Source organism: Daucus carota, chromosome 7 (genome assembly GCF_001625215.2).
Source record: "Daucus carota subsp. sativus chromosome 7, DH1 v3.0, whole genome shotgun sequence".
NCBI lineage: Eukaryota > Viridiplantae > Streptophyta > Magnoliopsida > Apiales > Apiaceae > Daucus > Daucus carota.
The window spans coordinates 41355499-41374802 of NC_030387.2; the positions used below are offsets into that span (position 1 = coordinate 41355499).

Below are 19304 nucleotides of genomic sequence, written 5' to 3' on the forward strand. Positions count from 1 at the left end.
AAGTACTCCCTCCGGCCCACTCATTTCCTTTTTGGGACGTCCCATCATTTCTATACATTTCAAATATAGTAATTTTTTATAATATAAAACACTACTACACCCACTACATTCTTCCACTATCTCCATTCTATAATAATATAAACAATATTACATCCATTATTTTCCCTCACTATCTCAAATCTATCATTAAATATAAACGGCCCCACCATTTTACTCACTTTTCATCTCAATTTACTCACTTTTTACACTTTTTCTTGGTCTCCGTGTCCTTCTTGGTCTCCGTGTCCAAACCAAACGTATATAATCTATCGGAACGGAGGGAGTAGTTACTATAAAAGTGTGATATAACAGCTGCTGCTACTGCTGCTTGTGTTTGCTCCTCCCGATGCAAACTATAGAATTGAAACAAGCGGCGGCGGCGGCGGCGGCGGCTGAGTCCACATGAATATTGTATGGACAGAGAATTGTTGGAAGCTCAACCGGTCAACCTAAGACAATTCACTAACCAAATCACTGTACAAGACTGTTGCATCCACCCCTGCTTATTCAAGTAGTAGTATATACTACACTGCATATTCTCTCCTATCTATAAAAATAGCTTTCTGTTCTGTTCACTTCTCATTCATTATCTCTCCTATTTTTTCAATTAAATAATAATAAATATAAATAATAAAACAAATATAAAGAGTAGGACGATATTTAATATATTAGCTTTTAAAAAATGATTTAAGAACAAATAGTTGATCAGAAGAGTGTTAAAACAAAGCTTCATTAGTTATTCTTTAATTTGATACATATGTTCAAAATTAATACAATAAATAACAATAAGTTTAAACAATTAATTAAAAAACTGTGCATAGTTCAAAAAAAAAAATTAAAGCCATTTGCACGAAACATATAAACTTGTGTCCAATAAAAACGTTCATAATTATCAGATTTCCTGTTGATGCAGATTGCAGAGAGAAGACAACCAAGTAATTCAAATTTCTTGCTAATATTCTGTAAACTAGTACATACAATATGTTAACAATTAACTGCTATTCCAGACTGCTGGATATAGAAGACGAACCTACTAAGCTGCCGTCAAGTGTTATCAAGCATACACGAGTCTGCACAACTAGAACTAGAAAAAACTAGCCGACAACATTACCAGTAAACTGAAATTAATATTACAAAACATCTGGACCTCGCTAGTAAAAGTAAATGCAATGATACATCTGCAACAATGGTATAAAAATTTCATGAATTCCTTTTTTTGGGGGGGTTGGGAGGGGGGCGTACAACATTTCTCAACAGATGACCCAAGCGAAAATGACGAACTGCTCGATGACCAAAACAAGAATATTTTGTAAATTAAACCAAAGAAAAATCATTATGATTGGCTACAGTGCCGACATTAAGGGACAAAGCCACCCCTAGTATTTGCGACACAGTGGGAGGAAAAGCTTGGTGGAGAGGGAGAGCACAGAAGGAATCAAAAAGGCACTAATAATGCTCACCAGATATCAACAAGACTTATTTAGATGGATCCCGTCTGAACTGAAGAATTGTAATAGGGATAATCCTCATACGAAACTGCAAGCAGGTAGCCACTCTTGTTGCTCATCATACCGAATTCATACTATGCAGACCAGAAATAATTCTACAGTTTTAGTACGCAGAAACAGCATATCTTTCAAAATTTACAAACAGCATCAGAGTTCGCAGGTCAACAGTATCTAATAGTGCAACCTCTCATCTTTGATATGCAATCCCTCGATACCTTTGAGGGTGGATTCAAGGTTCTTCATGTTGGGGTTCCTACTGGAAGTACTGTGCTTCTGGTCTGATGATAAAACAGGTGAATTTCGTTGTGCCGTGTTAGAAATCTTGCCAACTGTTCCGGGGCTTGCATCAGTTGTGCGGGCTCGTGAGGAATCAAAATCAGCACCAGCAATCCCAGGTTCACGACTGCTAGAGACAGCAGGTCGCCTTGATGATCCACTTGACCGCATAATATTAGAACCGGGTATCTGAAAAAACAGTCCAATACTGATACAATAGAAGAGAAAATTGTTTGTGGTCATATGATGCCACAAGCGTTTGTGATGATGCAAAAAAGGAAAAGGAGCAACACGTAATAAACTATGATTTAATCAAAATGCAGAAAGCATTCGGCACCGATACAACTATTTAATAACTATAAACTACTTCCTACAAAATTATCAGTTGCAGCGGATCTTGGAAAAATGCCAACAGTAAACTATTATGCCGAAATAAATCACACTGTTTTGGCATCAAACTCCATCCAACTGGACATGGAAACTTGCGCAATTTTTAGAGTGTATAAATACCATTAAAAGAATTCGGTGCAAGATTTACACTATATTTAAATACTTCAAAATCCCTGTTACACCCTGTACACACCAATCAAAACATGTTAATTCCTATTCTATTACAGTAATATTTTGTTTAACTGTTGCATTAGAATAATTTGTTCCATGGATCTTTTATTTTTAATTATACCATGTTAGTATCCACACCATCATTCTATATTAATTATTTAAGGTGGAAATGCGTTGATTCTGAGCTCCAAACTTCAATAAATTCCGAATAATTTATTAAATTGCAGCTTACTAGCTTTCACAATTGGTAAAGATCATTATTAACAATTTACTAGCCTATAACCCGTTCGATGCACATGAGTATTTTAATAGTAATAATTTCTTATATGTGTTCAAATTTTAGTTTATCTTAGTATGTCGTTAGCAGGATTCAAACCTTAGAGTTTCTAGTAGCATCTTAGTGAAATATAAAAAAATCCAATCTAACGGTTCTCGTCAATTTGATTATGTGATCCAATGGTTATAATGCACTATACTGGACTCCAACGACCAAACTTTTGCATGTTTAGCTTTAACAATATATATATATTTTACAAATGGAAACATAACATACTAACACACATAATATATTATCATAGAGCTATAACAATATTCTTTTGCAAGTAATTTTTTTTTTCTAATGTCAGAGTTAATTTTGGGAATAGTGTAACCTTTACACCAAAAAAGCATTAAAGTACACCAATTTGGTGTTAATAGCAAGAGATGTAAGTTTCGAGGTGTTTGGTCTGCTAATTTTTCCACTCATTCACTTTTATAAATGGAAATTTTAGCTAAACTAAACACCCTCCATATATATTTCAATATTCCTTTTCTATTACTGCTCCTGTTTTTAACAGTGCAAACAGAACTCACTTCATCAGCAATAGGACTTTTTTGTTTGGATAAACTTCCAGAAATGAAAGGCATTCCAGAACTTCTACCACGGGAGGCATTTGCTGAGGACCAACCAGTGAGCCTACCGTCATCACCGCCTGCATTTGTATATTGACATGAAATACTTATCATATTGCTGATTAAAAACTAATAAAGCATTGCAGTGAGAGCATATAAAACTTGAATATATATGATTTGCTGATTACTATGGAAGAATTTTGGTTTAGCAAGTCAAGTTTTATCTCAAATTACACAAAGAAACTATGAGATCTCAAGTTCAGCAACTTTAACAAAGCTAAAAAGGAAAAGGTTGTCTTTCTAGATGTCAAAGTGAACACAATTAATTCATCTTATATTATATCTTGGATTGCAAAAGCTAACAGACTCCCACCTGATTGTCTACTAACATTGGCAGCAGCTGCCGGCATCGCAGAGCTTGTTCCAGCATTAGCTCCCTGTTCACAAGATAATTATGTTATAGTAACTACACAAAGGTAGATGATCTCCCAAAAGAGCAAGACTTACAAGAGCGCGAGATGGAGGATTTGCAAGTTGTGATTGCTGGTATTTCAAAATTGTCCAGTCAAACACATAATCAAACTGAAAACCTGATGAAAGAAAATGACTGATCAATATGAAAGGAAAAGGACACCATACAGACATTATTACCAATATGAAATTCAAAAACCAAACCTTCGCGGATAAAAAGGTCACGGAATAATCTTTTTAGATAAGCATAATCTGGTTTATCATCAAAACGTAGTGAACGGCAGTAATGGAAGTATGATGCAAATTCTGTGGGGTATCCCCTGCATAAAGCCTACATGGCAAACAGTTAGCTCTCCAATCAACTTCAAGGTGCCCACATCCACTAGCATCAACAAGTTCTCTACAAATAAAGAATACCTCAATGGAAGTTGACACCTTTTTTTCACTGATCTTTTCATACTTCTGTTTCTTGTTTCCTGCTTTTAGTCCTTGCCAAGGAAGGCTATAAAACAAGAAAAAATATGCTTAACAAAAGTCATAATGAAATTACAAAGTTCACCCGAAAGGACATAGTTTACCTTCCTCTCAGAAAATACATAAGAACGTATCCAAGTGATTCTAAATCATCCCTCCTGCTCTGCTCTGGAAAAAAAGAAGGAAAAAACAAAAAAAGAAGCAAAACCATGAATATTTGTGCATACAATACCAATTTCTAAACTATTTAATACCACTTGACAATAAATATTTCTATTTTATATTAGGAACATAAGAAAGTAGTGAAAATACCAATGCCTAGGTGTGTATTCATGCTGGCATATCTTGCTGTTCCTGTCAAATTTTTATTTTCTCTGCATTTTACACAACATATTGCAAAAAATGAGGACAGTTTTACAAAGTCAAAGTAATAAGAATACATATAACAAATGACCTAGGCAAGTAGAGAAATTAAAGGGCGTGCAATGCTTAATAACAGCTCATATCAAGTCATAAGCCATATGCTGCAAAAGTAACAAAATTTGGAGGATTGGAATCTTGATATATACATGAACATTTAAACTCAACTAAAACGATTTTCTCAAACATCTACAATTACGATAATGTTGAATGCAGATCTTAGATATTGCAAGCCTACAAATTGGGACACAAGAGCATAACAAATATCACACACATAGCAAAACTAATATGCAGCATTGCTAAATACATGCTGAACCCAGCCACATATTAAATCATACTACGTAAACTAAGAAAAACAGGCATACATATATAAGCATGACAATAAGAGATGATGTAATGGACGAATGTCAGTTACGACTAGAAGCCTAAAAACTTTACACTTGTGTTGCGTTAATATTCTGAACTTCTACCATAAAACTTGATTTAATTATGAGCGACGTAAACATATTTAATGATGCATCATAGCGTCACCGAAGAAGAACCAGAATAAGAGGTTGCATTCTTTTATTTATAAAGGAAGGAGAAACAAAAAATATATTTATTTGTGCATCATTATCATCACAACTAGTAATCACCAGAAGGAGAAAGCCAGAAGTAAAACCTTCACAACAATGTAAGCTTTAAACCAACTCTGCGAAGCTTACCTATATGGGATATGCTGATGAGTTGTGGAGTCCCTATACTTTTTTGCCAGTCCGAAATCAATAGCATACACCTACAACCAATCGGATAGCATTAACTGAAAGAGGCCGTAAAGACACAAACACGAATAGATGAAGTAGCCTTGAACTATAGAAAAACCTGATTTGCTCGTCTTCCCAGTCCCATAAGAAAGTTGTCTGGCTTAATATCCCGATGAAGGAATGATTTTGTATGAACAAATTCAACCCGATTAACCTGTCAAGCATGACCAAGGTATGATACTTAAAAAAAGGACATGCCAAATATTAAATAATCAACATAAAAGCATGCAAAATAAAATAGATACCATCTGATCTGCTAGCATGAGAACAGTCTTCAAAGACAGCTTCCTGCTACAAAAGTTGAACAAGTCCTCAAGACTAGGTCCCAACAAATCCATCACAAGTACATTATAGTCTCCTTCCACCCCAAACCATCTTACATTCGGAATTCCGGCTACAAAAAAGGAGAAGAAGATTATATAATTAGAAGATACTAAGAAATGGGCATCAGACTTATTAACAGGGAACAGAAAAAAGGAGACGGCAACAAGTTCATTACTTCCTCCTTGTAGTATTTTGTACAGCTTAGATTCGTATAGTAATTGAGGATGCTTTGTCTTGATATTTTCCTGAGTAAAAAGAAGAAATAAATAATAATGGTAAAACATGTAAAAAGTATCTCGAACAAGTACAACTTATTGCAGTCCAGAAATGTGTATACTTGGAACAACTCTACTAAGTGCAAAAGTATGATATACATAAAAGCTCGAACAAAGTGAGGTTATCATTGCCAATTATTTAACTAAAGCCACCTATATCGATTATAGTGTTGCACAATTTGAATCAAAGCAAACATTGATATTTTCATGGCATCATTAATCAAATCATACAGCTCGGCAACTTGTAACCAAGTTTATCAAATACAAGTAAGATAAGCAGGTTGAACTAGCTGACGGTAAAACAGGAAAGCAGGAACTAGCAAGAGGCAATGTGAGATAGAGAATAAGAGATAACTTACGAGCTTAATAGCTACTTCTTCATTTGTCTGAATATTAGTACCTGCAAACCCCGAATTTAATTAGATTAAATCATTCACACACTCCAAAAACAAATCAAGTAAGAGAGAGAGGGGGAGAGAGAGAGAGAGAGGGGGGGGTACCGAGATAGATCTCTCCAAAAGAGCCACTACCGATTTTGCGACCAAGTCTGAACTTATTACCGACCCGAGGCTCCATTTAAACAGAGTCGGGAGAGGCAATTGATAGAATAAAATTAGTAAGGAGTTTGGGCTAGGTATAACAATCAAGTAGAATTGAGAAAGAGAAAGAGAGGATGGTGATAGAATTTTAAGAGAGGATCGGGAAAAGCGGTCCTGGCGACGACCGCAGTGATATGTAGAGAGAGAGGGAGAGAGATTGAGAAAAGCACAGAGAGATTGTAAAGAAAGCGATGAAGAAAATTAAATTTATTAAGTAATGAGAATTGAAGAGAGAGAAAACATAGAGAAACACAGAACAAGAAGAAGAAGAAGAGGGTTGATTATCATCTTCGTTTTCGTCTTCGTCATCATACCACCCACCGCCTCCTTAACTTTGATCTCATCGACTTCTTTCTTTTTATCCTTAATTTTATTTATTATTTTAATATTTAATTACCCCCTCTCCTCTTTTCCTTTTCTACTGCTTTTTCACTTCAAATTACTTGTTCATATGTGTATTACTTGGTCTATTTCATTTTTATACAAAAGCATCATTTAATTATATATATTTTAAAAATAATAAAATTTTATAATATAAAATTTTAACTATATTCACTATTTCTTGCACTACAGCTATTTGATATAATTCCGCTTTTTATTATTTCTCTTTACTAAACTATATTTTTCTAAAACCTCCAAATACCGCCTACAAGTATACTATTTCATGGAACGAAATATCAGAATTTTACGCCAATTGAGATCGAGAAATGCAAGTTTGGAATAGCTTATTACGAGATTGATATAGATTTGGTCAAATAATACGAGGCTTGAAAGAAAGGAAGTTATCTATATATGGTGTGAGCCTGTGATGATACATTTGAAACCTGTACACTCTACTTTCTACCATCCCTTTGAAGCAATGCCTCTGCTGAACAAATTGGCTAAATGGCAGTGACCCCGAAAACTCTATTCACAGAAGAAAGATATGGACAATCTGTCTAGTTACATGCTACTGCGTGGAGTTGACCAAGAAGGTTTCTTCTGCAACCTCCCTCTTAACTGTCTCATTGTTTCATCGACTCTTGCTGAGAACCCTATCTTTGTTTCCTGCTTAGCTTTCGACCGCTCTCTTCTCCACATGCTTCGGTCCTCCTTGTCTTGTTTGTAGTACTTGATTTCTTGGATTATATGGTGATCCATGGGGTTGAATGCTCGCTGGAATGATATGTGAGCTAGGTATGGGATAATGCAGGCAACCGCTACCAGAAGCGTGGTTAGCCAGTACAGTGGTGCAGGAGCAACAGCTTCTTCCAGTACTCTGAAAGCATGAGGTGATAACATGAGGCCGTAGAGATAGAGGAATATGTACCAAGTGACGACGCTTCCCCAGACAACGATGTGTTGGATCCAGGTGAAGTGACTCATTGTAAAGGCGATCTGACAGTTGACGGCCCAGATTATGCAAGTGAACATAGTGGTACCCATGGCAGCCATGTCTGTAGTCTGCCCATCAGAGCGGAAGGCCTGGTCGTGAAAGATCCCAATGTTTACAAAAAATATAACAAGGGAGGTGTAGAGACCATTTGCCATCCACCCAAGTATCCGAAACCAGTCAAAGAACAAGTTTTTCGCTCCTTGCTGATACAATGCTGGGAACTGTATACAGACAACTACTTTATGTAAGTGTGCAAACACTGATAACTGAGGGTAAATGCCTAAATGGGAAATTCAAACAGGATTGATGGACAGACCTGTAAGCAGACCTCAGAAGAAACATCTTGTTCCAAGACACCTAGTGAAATGACAGGCAATGAAGTCAGAAGAACATTAAATAGCAACATATACCAGTCATCATAGACAGATTGCCCAGAGAAGCCAGTGAAAGCCTCAAAGTAAAACAGTGTAAGCCCAAAGGCAATGTTCTTGTAGAAGAAATAACATATCTGCAAGCACAAAGTTGAATTTCAATTAAAATGAACAGGTTTATAAGCAATATAAACACTAGCAAGAGGGAGAAATCATGCTGTGCAGTATGCAGGATGCCCTAATGTATTGATGGCTGGGTGTGCATGCTTAACCAGACCGTTTATACTACCATACTGCCCTGGTAAAACTTTTAAAAACTTATAAATATTACCATCTGAGCTATCCTCTTGTAGCACCAGTGCCCATGGACTACCAGAAGTCTCTCCAGAAACCGGAACTGTGCAATCGAAAAATCACTAGCCATCACAGCCTGTAAAATGCTGAGAATTTTGTTACTTGTAAACAGGACTATGTTTGATGAGCTTTGAGCTCAATGCAAATTTTCATAATCTACCTGTGATTGTGAGTGTGATTCAAGATTGTCCAAAACTTATACAAGTTAAAAGCTTACAATCAAATAGATTTATCAATTATCAAATGGACACTTTTTTTTTGAGTGACCAGAGTTCGCTAATTTAAAATATACACAAATTTTGGATTTGAACAAATGCATAAGATTCATTTGTTATTTCTTCTCACAGCCTATTACATGCTTAAGGGTGGAGATGAGTTCAACAGAAAAAAACCAAAAAGCCATTCGTCATTGTTATCTGAACTCGAAAGGCGTCCTGAAAAATTAAATTATCAAATGTATACTTCAGAAGCAACCTGTTAGAGATACTACGAACCTGCATTCCTTCCACACCGCTGATGCCTACACCAATATCCGCCTCTTGAATCATTCCAACATCATTTGCGCCATCGCCAATAGCTAAAGTTGTCTTTCCAGTACCTTCTTTTACTAATCTTGTTACCTGGAGTGGCAATAAAATACATCATAGGTTTAGTAAACCTATTAAAAAATTTGTAGCACAAAGGGGACAATGAGAACAAGTTTTACAATGCATAAAGTTATTTCACCAGAGCCTTCTGCTTAGGAGAGACACGACAGCATATGACAGAAGCACAATCAACTGCTAGATCTAAGAAATAACCCTTCATATCATCCTCCAAGGCATAAGCTAATGTTTTGCCATCAATAATCAAGGCAAATGCAGCATGAGGGTCCTTTTCAAGCTTTACCATCTCACATGCATCGGTGATTTGCATCAAGATGTCCTCCTTCACTAGCTGATAGATAACAATCAGAAATTAGACCTGTATTCGAATGAAATACATTTCTCTCATACATCTTCGAGAAATGCATACCTTTTGGGAATCTTGGGCTATAATGTCAACATTTACTGCTATGCATATTTGTTTCATGCCCTGTCGAAGCAGACTGCAGGCATATCTGCAGCAGGAAAATGTAACTTCATCACACTTACTGGTGTAGTTTAAGTATTACAAACTATGTACGGATTACACACAGCCATAAACATACCCTATGTTGATTGCAGTTTCCATCTTATCACCTGTAAGGACCCAGATTTTTAGACCAGCTTGTGCTAGTTTATCAATACACTGAGGCACCTGGAATCGAAACAATGCAACTGAATCAGAAAGGAACCTGATAACAGTAACTGTACCCAATTATTGCCATGCGACGACTCTCTTACCCCTTTCTGAAGTTTGTCCTCCACTGCAGTTGCACCGATAAGTATTAAATCTCTCTCCATCGCATCCGATAAATTTTTAAGTATCACCTCCCGGTCACCACCAATAGAAGTCTTTGCTTTAAGAAACTCTTCATTCCAAGCATTGTATTCAGTTTCTTGTAGCTTCTTATAAGCAAGTGCAAGAGTCCGCAACCCAGATTCACCATATTCATTCAGATGCTTCATAGTAGCTTCCTCAAACATTCGTCCACTCTTAGATAAACGGTCACAGATGATGCTAAATAATAAAATAAAAAATGAAGTCACACACTGAATACAGTCTTGAAAAAGGAGATAAACTAAAAAGGCAACATTATCAATGGACTTCAAGCCTTTAATTTTTATTACATTGTATGTCTGCTTTGATCATAAAATACGAGCTAAAGAAAAATGTCTATTTGCCAAAGTAACTAAAGCAATGTACATTGTACAATATATAGAGTAGACAACTGTGCATTCCTTATAAATCAGATGTAAAGGGTCCAAAGCAGACCTGTCTGCACCTTTGCACAGCAGAAAAATCTGTCCATCTTCATCCCTGATAATCACAGACATTCGCTTTCTTTTGCTAGTGAAATCCAGCACATTAAGAATTTTAAACTCCCTGAAATTTTGTCAGGAAACAATAATCAGTCAATGCATTTAGTCATACTCCGGAGCCAACCTGCATACATTAAAAGTGAACATCTCTTGACCTTTCAACAATTTCGAGAGAAGAAGGAAGCCTTTCACGCACAAATATGCTTGTTTGACTTCTTTTACAATACTCAAAACCAAATTCTCTTACTGCAACAAGAAAAGCTCCTTCATCCGGTGACTCTGCTTCGTAGTCAAAACCTCCAGTCTCCACATTTATCTCTGGAATTGCAGTGTGACACAAGGCAAGTATTCGGAAAAATAACAAAATCAAATCTGCGTCGGGTTCTGTAGACCAATTCCCATTCATGATACGGCTGTCCTCGAAATTAAACCCTTTCATTGCAGGATTCTGATTTTTCACACCCTTAGGAGTTCTGATGCTCTCCATCTCAATCTCTGATTGTCCAAAACAGTTCCTCTTGTTTTTCCAAAATATATCGCCACTTCTTCTACTACTAATATTGCTTGAAAATTCAGGATCCTTCCCATCAATATTCACTTCCATCTGCTTTGCAGCTGCGACTTCCACATCACTGGTAGACATGCCATACGAAGTCCCAGCAATGGAACACTTAATGAATTCCATCTGGTTGCATGTCAAAGTTCCAGTCTTATCAGAGAGTATTGTATCAACCTGGCCTAACTCCTCATTCAAATTTGAGGTCCGTGCTTGAGCAGGAGTTGCTGTGTCCTCATCGAACATCTGTATGTCCCAGTTAATGAATTTTGCTTGAATGACCTTCACAATCTCGATTGATATATAAAGCGAGATGGGTATGAGGTATCCATAAAGGATAACAGCAGTTACAAGATGATAAAATCCAGACAAGCTGGCCTTGTTGGGATCATATAGGCTGCCCCCATCTGGAGGTAAATACCACCAATCTGGCATCTGGTATTCTGTCTTAACAGCAAAACCTACTGAGCTAATTATTGAAATGAGCAGAAGGAATGAGAACAGGATGTAAATAATTTTGTCCATCTGTTTCTCAATTCTGCTCCTTTTTGAAGGAGATGTTGTAGCATTTTGCATGACTTTGCTGTCATGACCGGTGAAAATCACCACTCCGTAGACATAAGCTGTATTCCTAAGCTTTGAGTCTCTTAGGAGGATTTGACTAGGTTCTAGAGGATAGAGCCGGTGGTCAATATCTAGATTCCCGACAAAGGTATAAAGGTTGGGGTTGGGGTCTTCACATCTAATTGTTCCAGTGAAATCCTTGAAAGATTCGTCAACATTGAGGGGTGAAGTTACCTCTAGAGCTCGTTTAACCTTTAGGTTTGTCTCTCCATCTAAGTTCATGGTTTCCACATAACAGATTCCATCTTCATAACTAGATGACAGAAAAAATAAGTCTGCGGGAAAGAATTGATCCTTTTCTACTTTAACCACGTCTCCAACCTGAATCTTCTCCCATGGTTGATAAGAAAATCCCCCATTTTCTTGACGAGTACTGACTTTCCGCATATTAACCTTCCTATCTTGCAGAAACCTACGCCAGTCCTCGACTGCTTCCTTCGTCATACTAAGTCCAACAACAAAGGCCAGAGGAGCAATCATGCTAAATGCAGAGAATGGAGTGACAGGTGTGAGTGACAAAATGGCAGCCAGGAGGAAGTAAACATTGGCAACACGACGGAATTGCTCAAAGGCTGCTTTGGGCAAGAAAGTAATGACATTGTACTTTGTGGTTGATATGTCATTTAAAGGGTACTTAAGTGGTTTTTTCTGGTGGAGATGTGGCTGGTTGCAATATACAATTCTCGAATAGCCGGAATCTTGAAGCTCTTGAGGAGCCTCAGCATCATCAGGAGGAGACCTAAAGCACCCAAATGTATACAGAGTGCTTCTAAGGAGTTTTCCCTTGTTCCTGGCCTGTGCCATCTCTCAGGCTTCAGCCAATAAAGAATAAAAGTACCACCACATAAGCACCTTCCAAAAGTACACAAGAACTGTGGCATCAATAACTAAATTACACCCAAGATTCTTGGAAACTTGAAAGAAAATATAAAGACATCAAACAAACTCTACAAGAGCATAATCTAAAAACAAGTCAACCCAAGAAGAACCAATTAAACTACATTCCCACATAAAAACAATATTATTAAACAAAAAATATTGAAAATCAGAATACTTAATTGTATATAATTGTGATTACATGGTGATAAGTTGATAAAGCATTTAAACAAAGAAAAACAAGAAACAAGAGCTACAATGATTAGCTTAAAGTCTAGGACACAAGGTCAACCAAGAACAACTAAAAGAAATGCTTGCAGAAGAAATGAAGAAACTCAACAACTTGAAACCCAGCTCTATAACACAAATAGAGAAAACAAAGTAAACTACATTTGAATATAAGAAAAGAAGACAAATATTGAAACATAGTAGCAAATGAGTAGAGAAAAAAAAGGGGTACCTAAAAAAATGAAGAGGGTATGTAAATCTTGAAGAGAGGCAGAGCAAGATGGAGTGGAGTGGATAATAAAAGAGCAGTTAAAGAGTAGCAGAAGCAGCAGCAGAGCAGATATTCAAGGAGACAAAAAATGAATGCTAGTTCGTGTGTTTGTCTGATATAAAAAGAGTCTAGTGTAGGAGTGTATGTGTATAAAATGGGTGTGTGTAATAAAGAAGAGGGAGAGTAGGGACTAGCGAGACTGGGAGAGAAAAAGAGGAGGGAGAGAGGAGAGGGGAGGGTTTGGGTTTAAGCAAAAGACGGGGGAGTCTGTTTTCCGTTTTAAGTCTTCTGGGCCCTCTGCTTCTGCTACCTCTGCTGTACGTTAAACTCCTTTTTCTATTTCATTTTTTCTTGGATTTGTCTTTGAATCAGTGCATATTTTGATTCTTTGTTAAAATTTCAGGCTTTTTTATTTTTTGCATGTATTATAAGATTTATTAAAAATTTATTTTGTAAGTAAAATATATGTAAATTAATTCGATAAATATTTATGAAATAAATAACAGAGTTATGTTTTTTTTGAAAGCAACAGAGTTATGGTCTTTGACACTTAAAATTCTCGCAGAAAGTCGAAGTAGACAGCATGAGACAAAAATAAAAAATTTATACAACTCTTAAATATAATATAAAAAATATAAAAAAAGTGACTTTTAATACTTTAGTACAAAGTTAAGTGTATAGACTCTAATTGTACTCTCTATATTTTATTTTTATATCATATTTTATTTATGTTGGGTTTTATTATAACAGAGATCTAAATTCAAAAGTCGGATGAATTGAGAGAAAGAATTTATTGATAAAAATAAGTTGAAAAGAGAATGCTCTTAACTTTTTGACTAACATGTTTAAAAAAAAAAACTTTTTGACTAACATCTAAAAACTTTTAAAATTCTAATTTATTAATGACTCTTTCCCTCTCGAAGATACTCTAATATACTGGAAAAATAAGTCAGAATGGGTTCAATATAATGAAAGGAATAAAGACGGAATTGGTTCAACATAGAAGAAAAAATGAATACACGAAGATTCGTTGAGTAATGAGCATCAGGAGACCAGGTGAGATATTATTTTTATGTTTGTATTTAAAATGTTAAACTTATCGGTCTTTTTGATTGTATATTTATAAAAATTAACAACATTTCACTTGTCAATAATCTAACAAAACTATAATGACATAATTGATATTATTCCAATCATGCTCTAACAACTAACAGCTAATAAATAATGATAGTATTTTTTGGCATACAATTACACACCTAAAAATAAGTTGTTATTATTATATTTAGTTATTTAAACAATGTGATGTATTGAAAAAAAAAGAAAAAAAAAGAAGCCCTCAAGTGTTTGAAAAATTAGTTCGGTCGTGCTGGGATCCGATTTTCTGAAAGAAAAATGTGTAATCTGAAATATTATATACCCTATAAACGAGTATTCCGATCAATTATCAACAGAAAATCGATTTTACCATGACGGAAAGCGGTCCCGGAAAGCAGAAATGGCATGTGTCGCCACAAGTTTAGTTTAGACATGCTGGTCCCACAGAAAGTCTTCTTCGTTTTGGATAATAAACTGCATTTTACATCTTTATATTTATCCCGAATGATAGTGGTCATTTATTTTTAAAATGGATTGTACGTCTCTTGAATCTTAATGTACGCCTTTTTTCTTTAGACGAAAACTTCAAATATATGAATTATGTGCAATTTGATTACATTTTACAGTTTTAGACAAATATTATATTAACAATTGATTGATCTATACGTAATATTTTTTATAGCTGAATTTGATAAATAATTTGACTCGTCAAAGAATGTATACTGTATTAATCACGGGGAGCTAAAAGATTCAGTTACAGTATTTTGCTGTAATCACGAAAACAATGAAATTTCTAGGTTATATTTTCCAAATATTTTTTTTTAGCAAAATCAAATAAAAATTTTAAACGAATCAGTTCCATTTCTTAAAATTCTGAAGAAATTGTTGATTCGAAACTAGACAACAATGAATCTCATATATCTCTTTAAAATATAATATATATATATATATATATATATATATATATATACCTAACTGAAAAATTCAATTCCTAATTAAGCATGTATTTCATTTTTGTTTTTTATACTGAATAACATGTATTTCGTTTTTCGTATGATACGCCATGAACTGTATTGGCAAGTGTGAGCTACTGTTAAATTGCCTATTTGATACAATTGGAAAGGGGAAGCTCCCTTTCCCAAAACTTTACACCCACTTTGATTAGTTTAGTCTTATCTTTTACCTATTCTTAACAAATTTCTCAGTAGTAGTTTTTATTTGACTATTCTACAACAAATTTTAATTTTCAACTTTATATTTAGAAAATTGTAAACTCTTTTTCAAATTTAAAGATGATAAAAATAATGATGAAGATCACGTATACATGTCCGGAAAATCACATCTTGAAAATATTTTTTTGAGGTATTAATTTCTCTCTATTTATATAATAAAATATTTTTGAAAATTGTCAAGAAAGAATTTAACGAGGTTAACTACAAATATGGATTGTTGAATTGTATATATTTTATAAGTTTAATAATTTTTAGTTATGACATGTCAAGTAAATTTTGACATTCCTGGAAGCAAAACTACAGTTTATGATTCTCGTTGAAATTTACAATGGTCTGGCAAAAAAAAAAGTTTATTTATTTTAGAAGTTTGATAAGGTGAATTCATTATTTGATAATTAACTGTTTGCAATAGCTAAAACAAATAAATTCGAAACACTAGTTAGACAAAGGTGTTTAATTAAAAAAAGGTTTGAAAAATAAATAGATATTGTAATTTATAAATCTATGCATTTGCGTCGCTTTAAAATTTGTGTTTGGTTGATAGATAGGTTTTAACTTCCTACAAGAAGTGCAAGTTATCAAGGGGGGTCTACGTAACTTCCTATCGTAGGCATTTAAAATTCCAAGGAAGTTACACTTCCCCAATTAATGTCAACCAAACAATTTTATCAAATACTACTTCCTAGATACTACTTCCTAGGAACTTCTACTCTCCACATATCTACATGTCAACCAAACAAGTACTAAGTGATAGATTGATCCCGACTTACATGGGGAAATCCATGCAAATTAGGATAAAGTTACACTCTGTGTCTCGCCTGCATGATTCAAAAGTGTTTGATTGATTGCACAAGTATTAAGAGTCTCCACTAGTGAGATTATGAAAGCATATTCAATGTGCAATACAGTACAATGAAAATAGACAAAACATGACCTTTTCTCCTTCTCTACACTACACTTGTTCTTCTTAGCTACTAACCCAGCTTTTCCCCACTAATACAGTATGTCTCTTTCGCAAATATTATCTGATTAGCTCACTGTCTTATGCACTAATAGTATTTCAACTTCTTGGAGTTATCTCGTTACAGGTAAACTTATATTCGTATTCGGTACACAAGTCTCTCGCACTAGATCATTATTGATAGGTGCGTTTAGGGCATGATCTTATATAGAAATTTGTAGATTTCAATGGCCGTAAATGATTCAATATGCACACTGCTGGTATACTAATCTACAGACTAAAGAATAAACACCGGAACAGAACATCCATTTATAATTATATGCTTAAGAGATAAACTGAATGTTCATTGCTACTGCTGTTATTTGGTACTGCAAAGTCAATATATAATGACTTGCCAAAACATAAGATGACTACAAATAAACTAACTGATAAATGACTAAACTCCTAGACTCCTGGACAAACTCTAATGCTCTATTGCTTATTCAAACAGCTCCTAAAAACACTCTGCTAAGATCACGACTAAACCTCCAAACCAGCTAACAAATAAAAACATATCCAACTAAATTAGTTTAAGATTAATATCCAACAAAATTAATGTATGGGTGAATTTAGCTGGTATTAAACTTGCCAAATGTAGTGATAGATGGAGGAGACAATGGAAGTGCGGTTCTCAGTATTGTTACCCACTCAACATGAAACAAAATGAATTGATGAGGCTCGGTCAACTGTTTACTGTCAGTACTTGGACTGGTGGTTCCTGTTTTCATCCAGATAGCTGGTTAGTACAATATTCTAGGGCAGTATTAATAGTATAATCTGGTATAATTCATATTCATCCACGAGAATTATTCTCAATAAATCATAATTAATCAAGTTGCACGCAATTTCAATAACCCTTTTAATCCAAAACTTCTCTACATGTCTAGTTATCTAGGTATATATATTTTTTCTTAGGGTAATCAGATAACGTCTTAAAATCATATCATAAATCCAAAATTATCCCAGTGATGCTAGAACATATCTTCAATTATTTTGCAGAGAAGTAAACCTAATATCATGATAAATTATGATTAAATTATGAGTTTTGACATCTTCAATGTTAAAAAAGGAATTTTTTTAAAAAAAGGATGAAGTTATTTATAGAACAATTAATTAGAAATTATATCAGAGTCGATTATTCGCTGTAAAAGTATAGTTTGATGGATTGGCTTATACTAATAAACAAACAGTATTTGTCTACCCTACTAGCCTACATCAAAACAAGTTAATGAATAAAAATATACATCCGCTTGGCTGCTTAGGTATTGTATCTGCTTTATTTAATTTATAACGATATATAGAATCTTAAACAACATCACGATTATACTTTCGATTGATTTCAGTGGTGTTAGACCTAATATAGAACCAATGAAGTTGACTACTTACCAACCTGGGGGCCAAATGGCCAATTTATACGTACACTATCTTTATTGTTTAATTATAATCTTAGGAGTAGAAAACAAATCTCATTAGATGAAGACTATTACTAAAGACAAATAATAGGATTCATGACCTAGTCTAAAACCAACTGCCTGATTTTTTAATTTTGTCTTTATTATTTTGTGTACTTGGCTCGGGGTGTTGTCCAAGTGTTCATTTCACATATTTATAATTTTTAAAATTTTGCAACAACTGCATTCACCTTAATGTATGTTACAAAAGACGGAAAAGCCTTCCGTGTGGAGCGAGATTTGAGAAGCACGTCAACCTGATGGTGCTGAATTGTAGAGGTAAATTGGCCGACAAAATATGTAAATGTGATTACTGATGATTAGTAGCATGATTTAACTCATCATCTATCAAGCACAGAGTTGTCAGAATAACAAACTTATCCAAGAACTAGAAATGAAACAGTAATTACACCAACTGTTTCTTTGTTGATTCTGTTCTACACACTCGCACACATGGATTGTTTGATTAATTAAATGCGGGAGATTTCTTTGCATACATATATAGCTAGCCCAACCTTCGTTAATTAATAACCGTAAAGTTAATAATAATCTATAATAAACTAATATTAAAAATATAAAATTTTGATCTCAATATAATAATGATAAATAGTGATCGTATTATATAACGTTAATTAATTATTAATATCGACAAACTAAATTTTTTACATGTAACTTTGTTGGAGAAGAGTTATACATACTAGCTTTCTTTTTGTTAAACGTTTATTTTGGGGTGGAAAGCGGACTACTCCTTGGGGCCAATTGACTCCTTGTTGCTTTGTGTTAATGTGTCATCCAGAAGAGTAACGGAGTTGGTAGGCTTAGGTCTAAGCTACGTGTATATATATTTCAAGTGATAATTTAAAATTTTGCTCGTCTCGCAATTAAGCGCAGCCCTTCCATGACGTTATGTGAAATAAAACACAAGTCAAACAGACCTACGAGTTTTGCCTTACCTGCTCTCTTCCGCCTGCATCATCATCCCGCCATTTCTCCGATATTCTTTTATGAGTTTGTTTATTGTGTGCTGATGGGCACATACTAAGCGCGGAATTTTATAAGTTTGGAGGATTTTATAGATTTGGAGGATTTTGATCGGTGTGGTGGTTGTATATGCTGGATCCCCATTATAAAGATAAATAGGAGCCAATAAAAGATGAGTCAAACTTATAAAATTCCGCGCTTATCATGTGCCTATGGGCACACACTAGTAAAACCGTTCTTTTATTATATTATTATCTGATATAATTAATTTCTTTTTTCCACATATAAATAATTCTCTACTTATAA

The 19304-nt window shown here is 34.7% G+C and overlaps 2 protein-coding genes across 3 annotated transcripts; both read right to left on the minus strand.

Annotated features, from left to right (window-relative positions):
* Window positions 1-953: 953 nt before the first annotated feature.
* LOC108196346 (casein kinase 1-like protein 2) lies at window positions 954-7001 on the minus strand. Its single transcript, XM_017363594.2, has 14 exons — window positions 6543-7001; window positions 6402-6442; window positions 5943-6012; window positions 5689-5837; window positions 5502-5597; window positions 5345-5415; window positions 4533-4594; window positions 4325-4388; window positions 4164-4248; window positions 3951-4077; window positions 3783-3865; window positions 3649-3712; window positions 3237-3355; window positions 954-2012 (listed from the first exon to the last, which is right to left on the minus strand). Exons 1-14 carry the CDS (start codon window positions 6616-6618, stop codon window positions 1719-1721), a joined length of 1401 nt encoding a protein of 466 aa, XP_017219083.1. The 5' UTR covers window positions 6619-7001; the 3' UTR covers window positions 954-1718.
* Window positions 7002-7408: 407 nt separating this feature from the next.
* LOC108193259 (probable phospholipid-transporting ATPase 4) lies at window positions 7409-13670 on the minus strand. 2 transcript variants are annotated; one of them, XM_017359845.2, is made up of 11 exons: window positions 13201-13670; window positions 10840-12736; window positions 10638-10748; window positions 10106-10382; window positions 9931-10019; window positions 9756-9840; window positions 9468-9677; window positions 9236-9361; window positions 8719-8817; window positions 8333-8524; window positions 7409-8237 (listed from the first exon to the last, which is right to left on the minus strand). In XM_017359845.2, exons 2-11 carry the CDS (start codon window positions 12666-12668, stop codon window positions 7584-7586), a joined length of 3672 nt encoding a protein of 1223 aa, XP_017215334.1. In that variant the 5' UTR covers window positions 12669-12736; window positions 13201-13670; the 3' UTR covers window positions 7409-7583. The 2 variants fall into 2 exon arrangements, with proteins under 2 accessions (XP_017215334.1, XP_017215333.1); XM_017359844.2 differs by having other exon boundaries at window positions 10840-12716; window positions 13201-13669.
* Window positions 13671-19304: the final 5634 nt, after the last annotated feature.